Source organism: Pongo pygmaeus, chromosome 1 (genome assembly GCF_028885625.2).
Source record: "Pongo pygmaeus isolate AG05252 chromosome 1, NHGRI_mPonPyg2-v2.0_pri, whole genome shotgun sequence".
NCBI classification, from domain to species: domain Eukaryota; kingdom Metazoa; phylum Chordata; class Mammalia; order Primates; family Hominidae; genus Pongo; species Pongo pygmaeus.
This window is the reverse complement of record NC_072373.2, coordinates 98,535,578-98,551,586: the sequence shown is the minus strand read 5'-3', so window position 1 is coordinate 98,551,586 and position 16,009 is coordinate 98,535,578. Positions and strand designations below refer to the sequence as shown.

The 16,009-nt window shown below is 45.0% G+C and overlaps 1 protein-coding gene across 4 annotated transcripts in view; it reads right to left on the bottom strand.

The window, feature by feature from the left end:
- THEM4 (thioesterase superfamily member 4) overlaps positions 1 to 14,765 on the bottom strand; it is a 43,700-nt gene extending 28,935 nt beyond the window's left edge. For 2 of the 4 annotated variants that reach the window (XM_054485176.2, XM_063650848.1), the window contains exons 1-2: positions 1,965 to 2,102; positions 80 to 266 (exon numbers count right to left, since the gene is read on the bottom strand). In XM_054485176.2, coding sequence (XP_054341151.1) covers positions 80 to 266; positions 1,965 to 2,102 — 325 coding nt within the window. Of the gene's footprint in view, positions 1 to 79; positions 267 to 1,964; positions 2,103 to 14,412 lie in introns of those variants that run through there. The other 2 variants (XM_054485184.2, XM_054485197.2) reach the window with 2 other exon arrangements.
- Between the last annotated feature and the right edge of the window lie 1,244 nt (positions 14,766 to 16,009).

Genomic DNA, 16,009 nt, shown 5'->3' with positions numbered 1-16,009 from the left:
GTAGTAACTAGTACTTCAATCTGTTCTTAGCTTTATATTTGATGCTCAGATATATTAATGGGAAAGTGGCTGTTTCTACCAAGAAAACGGGTTTTGAAGTCTTGAATCCTTTCAGTAGGTGTACGTTTATATGAAGGCAAACGTTTCCAGGAGCCATCTTCACATTTCTTCATAAACTGGTCAAAGAGCAGTCTTAGGTCCTTGTTCCAGCTGGTGTTGGGGACAGAATAGTCCTTAAGAATGACTTCCTCAGAAGAAAATGACCTCTAAAAGACAGAAGAAAAAGAAAAGTAAGTAATGGGAGGTGCATTCTATTTCATAACATATTCTCCCAATTTCTAAGATTATCTTGCTGCTTTTCTTCTCCCCATAAGCTTGTCCCTTCAAAATGGAAGGGAATTTCAGGGATCACCTGGTCCAACCTCCTTGGGAAAATGAGAGATTGAGAGAGGGAAAATGATTTGCTCAACATCACCCAGCGAGCTATTGACAGAGCCAGGATTATGCTCAGGTCTGCTGATTCCATTCTTTTTTTCCAGACTTTAATTAAGCACAGGTAAGCCCAGCACACTGGAGATGGAGGTTAAGAACAGGCATTATCTTCCACGTTAAAAGCACTTCCAGTGGCTATGCACAGGAAGTTAGGGGATAAGAGAGAAGTATTCATCTAGGATTAGGGGTTCAGGAAGGGGTCCTTTGACTTGAATATTGATTAGATAAGCAGAAATTAGCCAGCTGGAAAAAGTATTACAGGCAAAAAAAAAACACTGGAATGTAGTTTGGATGTGTGTTCCCGCTCAAATCTCATATTGAAATGTAATCCCCAAGGTTGGAGGTGGGCCCTGGTGGGAGGTGAATGGATCATGAGGGTGAATTTCTCATGCACCATCCTCCTCGGTACTGTCCTCATGATAGTGAGTTCTCATGAGGTCTGGTTGTTTAAAAGTGTATAGTACCTTGCACCTTGCACTCTTGCTCTTGCTGTGTCCATGAGAAGTGCCTGCTCCTGCTTTGCCTTCTGCCATGACTGTAAGTTTTCTTGCTTCCTTTTTTTTTTTTTTGAGACAGAGTCCCACTCTGTTGTCCAGGTTGGAGTGCAGTGGCGCGATCTTGGCTCACTGCAACCTCCACCTCCTGGGTTCAAGTGATTCTCTTGCCTCAGCCTCCTGAGTAGCTGGAGTTACAAGTGCTCCCCTACCACACCCGGCTAATTTTTGTATTTTTAGTAGGGATGAGGTTTCACCATGTTGGTCAGGCTGGTCTCGAACTTCTGACCTCAGGTGATCCACCCACCTCGGCCTCCCCAAGTGCTGGGATTACAGGAGTGAGCCACTGTGCCCGGCTGACTGTAAGTTTTCTGAGACCTCCCCAGCAGCCAAGCAGATGCCACCATCATGCTTCCTGTACAGCCTGTAGAAATGTGAGTCAATTAAACTTCTTTTCTTTATAAATTACGCAGTCTCAGGTATTTCTTTATAGCCATGTGAGAACAGCCTAATGCAGAGGGCAAAAGAGGCATGAAACAGTTTTGAGGGGCCTTATTACAATCATATGAAGTAGGTACTATTTATTATCCCCATTTTGCAGATGATGAAATTAAGGCCTAAAAGAAGTTTGACATTATTAGGGTGCAAGAGTAGGGGCAGATGGCTGCAGAAATGCATGTAAAACCTTAACACTAAGCTAACTGGCTTGAATTGTATCTGCAGTGCTCTCTGAGGGATTTTAAATGGGGAGTAACATGTTTAGATCTTTCCATAATATAAAATACAGTGGGAGTGTCCAAGATTGAAATCAGAAGGCCCTATTTGGAAGCTGCTAGGGTAACTCAGGTGAGAAATCATGAGAGCATGAAGCAGAACTTGGTGACTATTTGGATAAGGAGGGTAAGGGAAAAAGAGAAATACAAGACCCAGTAACAGGATTCTGAATTCTGCAGTGAGGTGAATGACAGAGCCAATTACCAAAAAATATAGGAGAAAGAGGAGTAGGGAGCTCAGGGGACAAGTTTTTGGTGTCACAGTAACCACAGCTTCCATCCATCTATTTCTGTAGCACCAAGCACTGCTATTACTCCAATGCCCAGGCAACAAATGGAACATTGCAGGGATCCTAGAGGACCTGGAAGACAAAGTGTGACTTACTGAGGAGCAGAACAAAGTGTATGCCCACAGACACCAGAAAGGAAAACTGGCTTTTTGGACTGCTGCAGATACCTTGGAACATGTAGGATCACAGAAGCAATTAACTCCATGGCATTCTACTTTCAGCCACCCTTATCAATTCATTCAGATTTAATGTACCTACAATACACACACTGAACCATAAAACCAAAACAGGGAGGTCACAGTATGATGGGAGAACCAGCTTTCTGCTGACAGGGGCTGGCTCCAATGCTGGCTTGGTGGGAAGAATACAGGGAACCTGTCTCAAAAACTCTATGGAAGAAAAGACAGCCTGGCCTCCCAACCTACATCTTTCTTCCATGCTGGATGCTTCCTGCCCTCGAACATCGGACTCCAGGTTCTTCAGTTTTGGGACTCTGACTGGCTCTCCTTCCTCTTCAGCTTGCAGACAGCCTATTGTGGGACCTTGTGATCATTCTTAATTATTGTGGGAACATAATATGTGTTGGATTGGGCAGAGTGATTTTTTCCAACTTTTTTCAAAATCATATTAGCTGAGCATGTGGAGGCTTGCATTGTGAATTTTAGTTCGAGATTGACTGCAAGAACCAGCAATCCCGAGAGGACCCACAGACCCTCTGAAGGAAGCGGACTACTCCTGCAGGACCGGGAGACATCCCAAATACTGTGAGTGCCCCAACTGTGGAAGTGGGAAAGAAGGACCCTCCTCTCCTGAACACACACCCCTACTGGAGAAGCTGGTCTGTTTGCAGGAGAAATTTCTGACTTTACCTGGAGCTCAGTGAAGTTAGAGAGCTAAGCTGAGTGAAATACAGGGGTAGGGGAAGCAGCAGAAAGGCCCTGGGAGCTCACTGGGTCCCCAAGCAGCCCATATCTGCCTGGTACCACAGGGATCCATCAGGAGGGTGGCCAAAGGAGCAGGGAGTAAAATTCCACAGGGAGAAGAAATTCTGTAGCTGAACTTTGTAACAGTTTGAACTGGGGAGAAGCCTCCTGGCCAGAACTCGGGGAGGGCGTGAACCCAGCTTGCAGACTTCACAGGTCGGGGAAGAACTAAAGCCCTTTTCTTTTGCAGCTGGGAGGTGGAAAGCCTCAGACAAGTTTTCAAGCCCGTCTTGCCCTCCACCTGGAAACAGACTTGGGGATGTTGGAAGGGCATGGTGGGAGTGAGACTGGCCCTTCGGTTTGCATGGGAGCTGGGTGAGGCCTGTGACTGCTGCTTTCCCCAACTTCCCTGACAACCTGTATGACTCAGCAGAGGCAGCCATAATTCTAGGTACACAACTCCAGTGACCCGGGAATCTCACCCCCATCCCCCACAGAAGCTGCAGCAAGATCCCCCCAAGGAGAGTCTGAGCTCAGACGTGCGTAGCCCCAGCCCCACGTGATGGTCCTTCCCTATCCACTCTGGTAGCAGAAGACAAAGGGCATATAATCTTGGGAGTTCTAGGGCCCCGCCCACCACCGGTCCCTCACCACACTACTACAGCTGATGCCTTCTGGAAAGTGCCACCTCTTGGCAGGAGGCCAACCAGCACAAAAGTAGAGCATTAAACCAAAGCTAAGAACCCTCACAGAGTCCACTGCACCCTCTGCCACCTCCACCGGAACAGGCACTGGTATTCATGGCTGGGAGACCCATAGACAGCTCACATCACAGGACTCTGTGCAGACAACTCCTAGTACCAACCCAGAGCTGGGCAGACTCGCTGGGTGGCTAGACCCAGAAGAGAGATAACAATCACTGTAGTTCGGCTCACAGGAAGCCACATCCACAGGAAAAGAGGGAGAGTACTACATCAGTGGAACACCCTGTGGAACACAAAAATCTGAACAGCCTTCAGCCCTAGACCTTCCCTTTGACAGAGTCTACCTACCCAAATGAGAAGGAACCAGAAAACCTACCCAGGTAATATGACAAAACAAGGCTTGTCAACACCCCCCAAAAATCACACTAGTTCACCAGCAATGGATTCAAACCAAGAAGAAATCCCTGATTTATCTGAAAAAGAATTCAGGAGGTTAGCTATTAAGGCAATCAGGGAGATACCAGAGAAAGGCAAAGCCCAATGCAAGGAAATCCAAAAAATGATACAAGAAGTGAAGGGAGGGCCGGGTGTAGTGGCTCACGCCTGTAATCGCAGCACTTTGGGAGGCCAAGGTGGGCAGATCACAAGGTCAAGAGATTGAGACCATCCTGGTCAACATGGTGAAACCCCATCTCTACTAAAAATACAAAAATTAGCTGGGCGTGGTGGCACACGCCTGTAGTCCCAGCTACTCGGGAGGCTGAGGCAGGAGAACTGCTTGAACCTGGGAGGTGGAGGTTGCAGTGAGACAAGATTGTGCCACTGCATTCCAGCCTGGGCGACAGAGTGAGATTTTGTCAAAAAAAAAAAAAAAAAAAGAAAAAAAAGAAGGAAGAAATATTCAAGGAAATAGACAGCTTAAAGAAAAAACAATAAAAAAATTCAGGAAATTTTGGGCACACTTTTAGAAATGCAAATTAACCTAATCCAACAAAGAGAAAGAAAAAGAAAAAGAACAAGAAAATATGAACAAAGCCTCCAAGAAGTCTGGGATTTTGTTAAACTACCAAACTTAAGAATAATTGGTCTTCCTGAGGAAGAGGACAATTCTAAAAGCTTGGAAAACATATTTGGGGGAAAAATCGAAGAAAACTTCCCTGGTCTTGCTAGAGATCTAGACATGCAAATACAGGAAGCACAAAGAGCACCTTGGAAATTCATCCCAAAAAGATCTGCACCCAGACACATTGTCTTCAGGTTATCCAAAGCTAAGGAAAGAATCTGAAGAGCTGTGAGAAAGAAGCACCAGGCAACCTATAAAGGAAAATCTATCAGCTTAGCAGCAGATTTCTCAGCAGAAACCCTACAAGCCAGAAGGGATTGGGGCCCTATCTTCAGCCTCCTCAAACAAAACAATTATCAGCCAAGAATTTTGTATCCAGTGAAACTAAGTATCATACATGAACGAAAGATACAGTCCTTTTCAGACAAACAAATGCTGAGAGAATTCGCCATTACCAAGCCACCATTACAAGAACTGCTAAAAGGAGCTCTAAATCTTGAAACAAATCCCAGAAGCCCATCAAAACAGGACCTCTTTAAAGCATAAATCACACAGGACCTAGAAAACAAAAATACAAGTTAAAAAGCAAAAACAAAAAACGAAACAAAAAAACTCCACAGCACACAGGCAACAAAGAGCACAATGAACACAATGGCACCTCACATTTCAATAATAACATTGAATGTAAATGGCCTAAGTGCTCCACTTAAAAGATGCAGAACTGCAGAATGGATAAGAACTCACCAACCAACTATATGCTGTCTTCAAGAGACTCACCTAGCACATAAGGACTCAAATAAACTTAAAGGGGTGGAAAAAGGCATTTCATGCAAATGGACACCAAAAGCAAGCAGAGATAGGTAGCTATTCTTACATCAGACAAAACAAACTTTAAAGCAACAGCAGTCAAAAAAACAAAGAGGGACATTATACAATGGTAAAAGGCCTTGTCCAAAAGGAAAATATCACAATCCTAAACATATATGCACCTAACACTGGAGCTCCCAAATTTATAAAACAATTACTAACAGACCTAAGAAATGAGATAGACAACAACAAAATAATAGTGGGGGACTTCAATACTCCACTGACAGCTGCTGGGGATAGGCCCCCAAATCTGGCCATAAACTGGCCCCAAAACTGGCCATAAACAAAATCTCTGCAGCACTGTGACATATTCGTGATGGCCATGACGCCCATGCTGAAGGTTGTGGGTTTAACAGAATAAGAGAAAGGAACACCTGGCCCAACCAGGGCAGAAAACCACTTAAAGGTATTCCTAAGCCACAAACAATAGCATGAGCAATCTGTGCCTTAAGGACATGTTCCTGCTGCAGATAACTAGCCAGAGCCCATCCCTTTGTTTTGGCCCATCCTTTCGTTTCCCCTAAGGAATACTTTTAGTAAATCTACAATCTATAGAAACAATGTTTATCACTGGCTTGCTGTCAATAAATATGTGTGTAAATCTCTGTTAGGGGCTCTCAGCTCTGAAGGCTATGAGACCCCTGATTTCCCACTCTACACCCTATATTTCTGTGTGTGTGTCTTTAATTCCTCTAGCACCGCTGGGTTAGGGTCTCCATAACTGAGCTGGTCTTGGCAGATAGCACCAGACAAGTCATCAAGACAGAAAGTCAACAAAGAAACAATGGATTTAAACTATACCTTGGAACAAATGGACTTAACAGATATATACAGAACATTTCATCCGACAACCACAGAATATACATTCTATTCAACAGTGCATGGAACTTTCTCCAAGATAGATCATGATAGGCCATAAACAAGCCTCCATAAATTTAAGAAAATTGAAATTATATTAAGCACTCTCAGACCATAGTGGAAATAACTCCAAAAAGGAACCTTCAAAACCACGCAAATAAGCCGGGCGCTGTGGCTTATGCCTATAATCCCAGCACTTTGGGAGGCTGAGGCAGGAGGATCACCTGAAGTCAGGAGTTCGAGATCAGCCTGACCAACATGGCAAAACCCCGTCTCCACTAAAAATACAAAAATCAGCCAGGAGTGGTGGCATGCGCCTGTCATTCCAGCTACTCAGGAGACCAAGGCAGGAGAACTGCTTGAACCCAGGAGGCAGAGGTTGCAGTGAGCTGAGATTGCACCACTGCACTCCAGCCTGGGCAACAAGAGCGAAACTCTGTCTCAGAAAAAAACAAACAAACAAACAAAAAACAAAAAAACCCTGCTCCTGAATGAGCATTGGGTCAAAAACGAAATCAAGATGGAAATTTAAAAAATTCTTCAAACTGAATGACAATAATGACACAACCTATCAAAACCTCTGGGATACAGCTAAGGCAGTGCTAAGAGGAAAGTTCATAGCCCTAAATGCCTACCTCAAAAAGTCTGAAAGAGCACAGACAGACAAAACCACAATGCGATACCACCTTACTCCTGCAAGAATGGCCATAATAAAAAAAATCAAAAAACAGTAGAAGTTGGCATGGATGCAGTGATCAAGGAACATTTCTATACTGCTGGTGGGAATGTAAACTAGTACAGCTGCTATGGAAAACAGTGTGGAAAAGAAGTCGTTATTCGAAAAAGATACTTGCACATGCATATTTATAGTAGCATCATTCACAATTGCAAATCATGAAACCAACCCAAATGCCAAACGCAAAATCATGGAACCAACCCAAATTCCCAGTGACCTGGATGAGACTGGAGACTATTATTCTAAGTGAAGTAACTCAGGAATGGAAAACCAACATTGTATGTTCTCAATTATATGTGAGAGCTAAGCTATGAGGATGCAAAGGCATAAGAATGATACAATGGACTTTGGGGACTTGGGGGGAAGAATGGGAGGGGGATGAGGGATAAAAGACTATAAATATGGTACAGTGTATAATGCTCAGGTGATGGGTGCATCAATATCTCACAAATCACTAGTGTAAAGAACTTACTCATGTAACCAAATACCACCTGTACCTGAATAACTTATGGAAAAATAAAATTAAAAAATAAAAATTAAACAAAACAAATCAAAACTAAACTCTATGGAAGCTGAGGCGTGGTGGCACACCTGTAGTCCCAGAACTTTGGGGGTGCCGAGGCAGGTGGATCACTTGAGGTCAGGAGTTTGAGACCAGCCTGGCCAACATGGTGAAACCCCATCTCTACAAAAAATACAAAAATTAGCCAGGCGTGATGGTGTGTGCCTGTGGTCTCAGCTACTTGGGAGGCTGAGGAACGAGAATTGCTTGAACCAGGGAGGTGGAGGTTGCAGTGAGCCAAGACTGCACCACTGCACTCCAGTCTGGGCAACAGAGCGAGATTCTGTCTCAAAAACAAACAAACGAAAAACTCTACAGAATAAAAACGTCCTGGTTGAACAAAAGGAAGTCCTGACTTTGGAGTATCAGAGGGTTGGGGATACATGATCAGGGTTGAAACCACTTTGCCCTTAGCGCAGGATTTGTAATCTTTTTCCTTTTTTTTTTTTTTTTTTGGCTCATCCTTTCAGAACCCAGCTCAGAAAATTTGGGAAAGAAAGAAAAGAAAAAGTTTTAAACCCACCCATCTCTCCCTCTTAATATAACTAATGGCAAATTTTCTTTCCTCCAAATTTTTTAAATATAATTTTTCCTAATATACTTGTAATCTCAGTAAAAACAAAAACAAACAAAATTTTAAAAATCCCACAATTTTGTTTTCTGCTTTTACCACTTGAAATTACTTAGTGTTCACTTTCTCCATAATATCAGTTACCACCATTTTCAATAGCAGAAAAATAGTCCATTAAACTGATATACTATATAATTAGCCATTAAGGTAGACATTTAAATTATTTCCAATCTTTTGCTGCTCTAAATGAAAATGTCCACTGGAATATGAATATAGCTTTTCCTCTATTTTGGATTATTTCCTTAGAATCCAGTCCTGATTATATAACTTTTAAAGAACATGAATCTAGAAGTAACCCAACAAGACAATTCATCACAGACTACTATGTATTGACCAAAACATGTCAACTGAGAGGCAGAATAGTATGTATAAGCTTTGGAGTTATGAATCTGAACTCATCTCATTAGGCACTGGTCTCATCTTAAAAAAGCAACACTAGGATCCATCAGTTCCACTGTCCTTTTATGGACCAGTATCTATTATGATACAGAGCTAATTAAATATTTTTAGGAATTAGAATGACTCCCTTAACTGTGGGTTCTCCTGATTTTAACTTTTAAAGTCTGGGATTCAGTTAAATCCAAGAAACTTTTTTTGAGTCCTACTATATGCCCTGGTTCTATGTGAGGGACAGGTAAAACAGAGAGAAGACTTAGACCCTGCCTTCAAGTGTTAGCAGCCTTGGATGTGAAAAATACTACAAGAGAAGTAGATACAGGCATAGAAGGGATGACTTTCAGGGAAAACTTTGAAATGATGGAGTGATTTCCTACTGATAAAAAGTTCATTAAGGAGAGAATGGGGAGGGGGGCCTGCTCCAAGCAAAGGCATAGGAGAGTGAAATAACCATATCATATTGGGGAACTGCTAGGATTTCAGCCTTCATATATGTAAGGTGGAAAGAGAAGAAGAGCAGAAAGATGTGAAGAACTAGAGGCATCACACCATAGGGCTTAGATTTCAACTTCTAGGTCAGTATTTCCAAAGACCAGCATGAAAAATGATTTTAGGTGGCACAAGGACAAAAATATATGTATTTTAAAATATAACAAAATATATTCATATATTATAAAAGGACATAAGTAGAAAACTCACACGTGATTTCACCAATGTTATTACACAGGATTAAGTTAGCTAAAGAAGTGGCATCTTTAAAGAATTATGAAAGTACTTTAATGATACAGCACCTTTTTCCTTTACGAAGAGACTTAAGCAGTTTTAAGCAAGGGAGTAATATGAACATAGGTTTTAGAAAGCTCCATCTGGTGTGACGAATGAATTAAAATGGTGAAATGCAATGGCAGGGAAACCAGTTAAAAGACTGTTGCGAAGGCCCAGGTCAGATATGGTCAGAATCTGAACTAGGTACTGAGTAATGAAAAGTAAAGTTTTAAGATATTTAGGACATTGGGACTGAGGGATGTGGGGAGTTACTGACTGGGAAAGAGAAAGCAGAAGAGTCTTGAATGATTATCTAGAGCTGTGGCTTTGAAAACTAGGGTGAATAGAATGAAAAGAAAGGTTTTTCTTAGTGTGCACATGTGGATCAGGAGAGAGAAAACAGGAGTGGAACTATTAATTTTAGTTTGGCAGGGGTTGAGTTTGTTACTCCAGATGGACACTATAATAATGTAGAAATAGAAATAATAAAGGTTTCAGTTCAAGGAGGTGAAAACTAAGAGATACTTGAAGTAAAGACAAAGCATAGATTATATATGAAGTAGAAATGTTAGGGACAATGATTATATTTTATTGTCCTGAACAGAAGAAAGGTGTTGCTTGACCTTTGGTTATACATTTATAAAGTGGTAAGACAGCGAAGTAAAAAGAGCTCCCCAGAGAAGCTCCCACCAGCCTTTGACTGGGAGAACAGGATGGAGCCACAGAAGTTCATGCCATTGGCAGAGGCAAGGAGCCCGGCCTCTTGAGTTCCTGTGTGGTAGGGTAGGAGCAGCTCCCTCTTCCTCTGCTGAGGTTTTTCTCTTTTTCCTTTTTTGCCCAATAAATTCCATTATTCTCACCCTTGTGTGTGTCCACAAGCCTGATCTTTCCTGGTTATGTGACAAGAACCTAGTTTTCAGATGAATTGAGAAGAAAGTCCTATACTGTGTTTGGCGCTCAAATGTGGGGCCTGAGGAAGTGAGGCAGGAAATTAAAGAAAGCAAAATAAAATTAAAAAAGTGAAAAACAAGCTTTCTATATGAGGCTGACTCATCCCAAAGGCAGTAACAGACAAAGCCCGGACCTGGGTGTAGTCTCGATAACATTCTCAAAGAAGCCAGGGCTCAAAGGATGTGCTCTGGAGAATCTTCCAGCACTCCCTCAACAAAAGGATAAGAAAAAGTAAAGTTCCCCCTCAAATCTCATCCCCCTTCCGTGTGATTGTACCTTGCTCTGTAAGTTTTATGAGTTTATAGATTCCTGTTTTCTGTAACTAGTAACTTCAAGTATTCTGTTTTATCTAAACAGCACAGTGAAGGTTATAAGACATGCCTGAGTAGGCCTAGGCTGCGGCCGTCTGGGCACCATAGTGAAGATTATGAGACAAGCACTTGCAAGGCTCTTTTGAGCAAGCCTAGATAACAGCCACCTGGACTGCATAAGCAAGGGTCATATTGAGAGGTGACAGTGTGCTGGCAGTCCTCACAGCCCTCGCTTGCTCTTGGCGCTTCCTCTGCCTGGGCTCCCACTTTGGCGGCACTTCAGGAGCCCTTCAGCCCACTGCTGCACTGTGCGAGCCCCTTTCTGGGCTGGCCAAGGCCAGAGCCGGCTCTCTCAGCTTGCAGGGAGGTGTGAAGCGAGAGGCGCGAGCGGGAACAAGGGCTGCGCGCGGTGCTTGCGGGCCAGCTGGAGTTCCGGATGGGCATGGGCTTGGCGGGCCCTGCACTCAGAGCAGCCGGCCGGCCCTGCCAACCCCGGGCAATGAGGGGCTTAGCACCCGGGCCAGTGGCTGTCGAGGGTGTACTGGGTCCCCCAGCAGTGCCGGCCCACCGGCGCTGCGGTCGATTTCTCACCGGGCCTTAGCTGCCTTCCCGCAGGGCAGGGCTCAGGACCTGCAGCCCGCCATGCCTGAGCCTCCCACCCCCTCCGTGGGCTTCTGTGCAGCCCGAGCCTCCCCAATGAGCTCCACCCCCTGCTCCACAGCGCCCAGTCCCATCGACCACCCAAGGGCTGAGGAGTGTGGGCGCACGGCGTGGGACTGGCAGGCAGCTCCACCTGCAGCCCCAGTGCAAGATCCACTGGGTGAAGCCAGCCGGGCTCCTGAGTCTAGTGGGAACTTGGAGAACCTTTATGTCTAGCTAAAGGATTGTAAATACACCAATCGGCACTCTGTATCTAGCTCAAGGTTTGTAAACACACCAATCAGCACCCTATGTCTTAGCTCAGGGTTTGTGAATGCACCAATTGACACTCTGTATCTAGCTACTCTGGTGGGGACTTGGAGAACCTTTGTGTTCACACTCTGTATCTAGCTAATCTGGTGGGGACGTGGAGAACCTTTGTGTCTAGCTCAGGGATTGTAAACGCACCAATCAGTGCCCTGTCAAAACAGACCACTCAGCTCTACCAATCAGCAGGATGTGGGTGGGGCCAGATAAGAGAATAAGAGCAGGCTGCCCGAGCCAGCAGTGGCAACCCACTCGGGTCCCCTTCCACACTGTGGAAACTTAGTTCTTTCACTCTTTGCAATAAATCTTGCTGCTGCTCACTCTTTGGGTCCACACTGCCTTTATGAGCTGTAACACCGCGAAGGTCTGCAGCTTCACTCCTGAAGCCAACGAGACCACGAACCCACTGGAAGGAATGAACAACTCCAGATGCGCTGCCTTAAGAGCTGTAACACTCACCGCAAAGATCCGCAGCTTCACTTGAACCAGTGAGACCATGAACCCACCAGAAGGAAGAAACTCCGAACACATCCGAACATCAGAAGGAACAAACTCCAGACATGCCACCTTTAAGAACTATAACACTCACCGGAAGGGTCCGCAGCTTCATTCTGAAGTGAGTCCAAGAACTCATCAATTCCAGACACAGTATGTAATCCTGAATTATGCACCTGTCACAATTTGATGAATTAATTGCCTTTGTTCTGCCTCTGTATCCTTGCTTTCACGCCACTATGCTTCGTGCCACTGTAAGCTTGTTTCAAGCTAGCCCACCTCCATTTTGAAGTGTGTATAAAACTCAAGTGCTGTCTTTGTTCTGGGCCCAGTTTTTGGATGTTAGTCTGCTGGGTCTGAGTGCACTCAATAAAGTTCTCCTGTCTCACCCCGTGGCCTCTCCAGTCCTCCTTCATTCCCACACAGAAGGATGAGTGAAATGGTGACTCAAAACCTCTCACTTTCATTTCTGAGCCTTTTGGTCTTATGGCATTCCTCTTCTTTTTGCGGGGACAGCAACAGCACCTATTTTTCTTTTTACAATACTGGAGGTGGTCCACACCCACCCCAATGGTCACGGGTGCACTCACAAGACAGTTGGGTGGGGTAGCTCCCTGGCCCCACTTCTTTACTGGCTGGGGTGCATGGTGGGGTCTGCAGCATGTGTGTGTGGTGTCCAATAGCCACACAGGGCAGGAATGAGCCACAGCCACTGCCCAGGCTCCAAGGTGCCAGCATGGCTGGCTGGCGTTCCCTACCAGGTGCCTGCAGAGTCTGCCCCTCCCCATTCCAGGGAGTCTAGCTCTTTCCCACAGCAACTAAGCTCCTCTCTCTGGTGGAGGAACCATTTGCATAGGAATAAGAGGTTCTTCCCCCAGGCATCCTTAATCTCCTCTCCACCCCATCAGCAGTATACTTTTGAGGGAGGTTTTTCTTTTCCTTTTGGAAGACGTTTTGCTCTTTTGGGAATGATGAGGATTACTGTTTATACTTTCTGTAGAGTTTTGTGAGAAAGGATTTGTGAGGTTAGTCTTAAGCTGTAGCCAATATGTGTGTTTTGCATGTCTTTCTGTATGTTCCACAGCAAACTTCGCTGCAGGCCTCCATCTTGTTTTATGTCCTTGGGGGCGTGGCCTGTAACCCCAAGGTATAGCTGCCTTTAGCCTGGCTTGGCCCAGATTCATCCTGGCTTAGGGAATGAGTCCTTTCTGGTTTGGTATCTGTATGCCCTTTTGCTATTTGTGAATTCCCCTGCCTTCCACCAACCACCTTGGATTTTCCTTTCTCTGAGCCTTTAAGTAAAGTTTGAAAACCAGAAATATTGGCCGCTTGGTGGAGCTAAAGTTAGATAATAAGGGAGTCAAAAGAATTTTCTTAAGGAGTGCTCAGCTTAATTAAAAGTGGATATCTAAGTTGTAATTATATTTATAAGGCCTTTATGTTTTCTTTTTCTTGGACCTTATTTTGCTGGAAAAAGTGTTTCATTGCGGTTGACTGAGTTATTTTTCTCCATTTTGCCTTGCCACTTTTAATGCCCGCATGAGAGGGGAGATCTCTGTTTTCCTCATGGAACCCCAGGAATTAAAAGCAGATAGATCCCTTTCCCTGTGATGAAAGATCTTATGGCAACTGGGTTTTCTCCTGCCTGTCTGTGTAGTTATATATGTGTTGTGTGTGATGTCTATAAAAAGCGCTCTAATTAATTGACCTAAAGGAAGATAAGCGCTTGGATCAAATTTTTTTTTAAAGGGAAGATAAAAGCTGTGGTACCTTTTAGTTCACGTGACTTTAATCTTTGAAAAATAAAAACAGCCTCAAAGATTATTGGTAAAATACAGGTGTCAAAATATAAATAGATGCACTAAATTATGCAGTTCAGGTAGCGCCCTGCCAACCCTGTCTCTTAAAAAAACAAAAAAACGGGGTCACCTTTCCATCCATTTTCTAACGGTTTGAGTCTCAGGACTGAGTACTCCTAGGCCCCTGTTGCTTATGCTGCCCTGTGGTGCCCAAGTGAGCTTTTATCCTAAGATTGGCTGGTTGGGGTATGGAAAACAATCGAAAGCTCTGTTACCGCAGGCGTGTTTCTGACTGAGTCCTGCTCCCGCCCCATGCCCGAGGGTGCCCAGACTCACCAGCGCGGGTCGCGGCTCGCTACCCGGCAGGCGCCGGCCTACCGGCGGCCGGCACAGTGCCCCCAGCGTGCGGAAGCGCGCGGCGCAGCTCCTCAGCATGGCTCCGGAGCCGCGGTGCCGCGCTTGCTCTAGCGCTGGACCGCTCACTCTACTTCCGCCACAAGACCGCGCCTGCGAGTTAACCCCTGGGGTGGATGCAGGGCGGAGCTTGGCGAGGAGGCGGTGCGCACTACTGGCGGCTGGCTGGCCGGAGTGTGAGGCGGGCGGGCTCCGGGTAGGGCATCGCTGTGAGTCTATCTTCTGGTTCCGGCCTTTTCTTTCCGAAGACCTCCCGCTGCGGCCAAGCGCCGGGCCACTTCCGGGGCTTCTCAAAGGCAAGACGAGCGCGGCCGGAGCGTATCCCGGTTATCGCCTTGGGCCCCTCAGCCCCCCAGCCCCTCAGCCCCTCGGCCCCGGAACCCGCGCGCCGACTGGAAGCTTTGCGGTCATCCTTCCCGCGTGACCCAGGGCGAACGCAGTGCTCCGTGTCCCCAAGTAGTTATTCCTCCCCCGGAAGACTGAAGTCCCTGGGGCGGGTAGGAGCGCACGCTAGGAATAGTATGAATAAAGTGTTTTGTTGGAGATCATGGACAAGTATCTGGACAGGGTTGATAGTGCTGATTTATAGAGGGCAGTCTGGGCACAAAGAGCATTTATACGATCGAAAAGCTGCTTTCCCTGCCAACAGCCCCATACCCTCCCCAGGAACGCGCTTGCGCCTTAAAAGACTCTTTTGTTATGTAAAATGACAGTTAAATTATATTACAAACGAAGGTAATGGATACTAAAGGGGTAATAGGTATTGTAACTATTTTACTGTTATCAATGCTTTTGAGGTTACTTACCTCTCTTGTATTCGTATGGTGGGAATACTAGGCGCATACCTTCTGAGCTTCGAATTCAGTAACCTCACTGGGACCTTGAAATGGGACTGGGTTGGATCAGATACTGCAAATCTGGGCCATCCTACCCCTTTATTTTTAAATGCTTACCAGTATGCCATAGCCCTAGTCCGTCCTAAGGTGAAGACTCTAATGGATTTTTTTTGAGACAGAGTCTCGCAGAGATACTGCTATTGCACTTCAGCCTGGGCAACATACTGATGCCCCATCTCAAAAAAGCAATAAATTAGAAAAGAACTCCAGCGACCTGAATGCATTAGATATTTTGCCTTGATTCCTTTCCCATGAACAACTCCAGCAGTTTGTCAGTAGGTAAGAACACCTAGATACATTTTAAGCCTACACTATTAACTGGGGGAAGGTGTAACATTCTGTATACTGTAATATATACTGTAATATATTAATAGTATTGCAGTTTCCTGGTGGCAGGGATGGGGTCAGATTGCCTTATTAATTGTAACAACACGCACGTAGTGCTTGAATACTTAGCAGCAAGAATCCAAAGTGTCTTTGGTGTCTGTTGTCTTCCCATGTTGTGTATGCAGATGGAGGCACAAGCATAACATAAACCTCTAAAATTGAGATGACTACTGTTAATGAATAGAAAAGTTTATTCAGGTAACTTAAAATTGCATCTATTTACAATTTACAGTGTA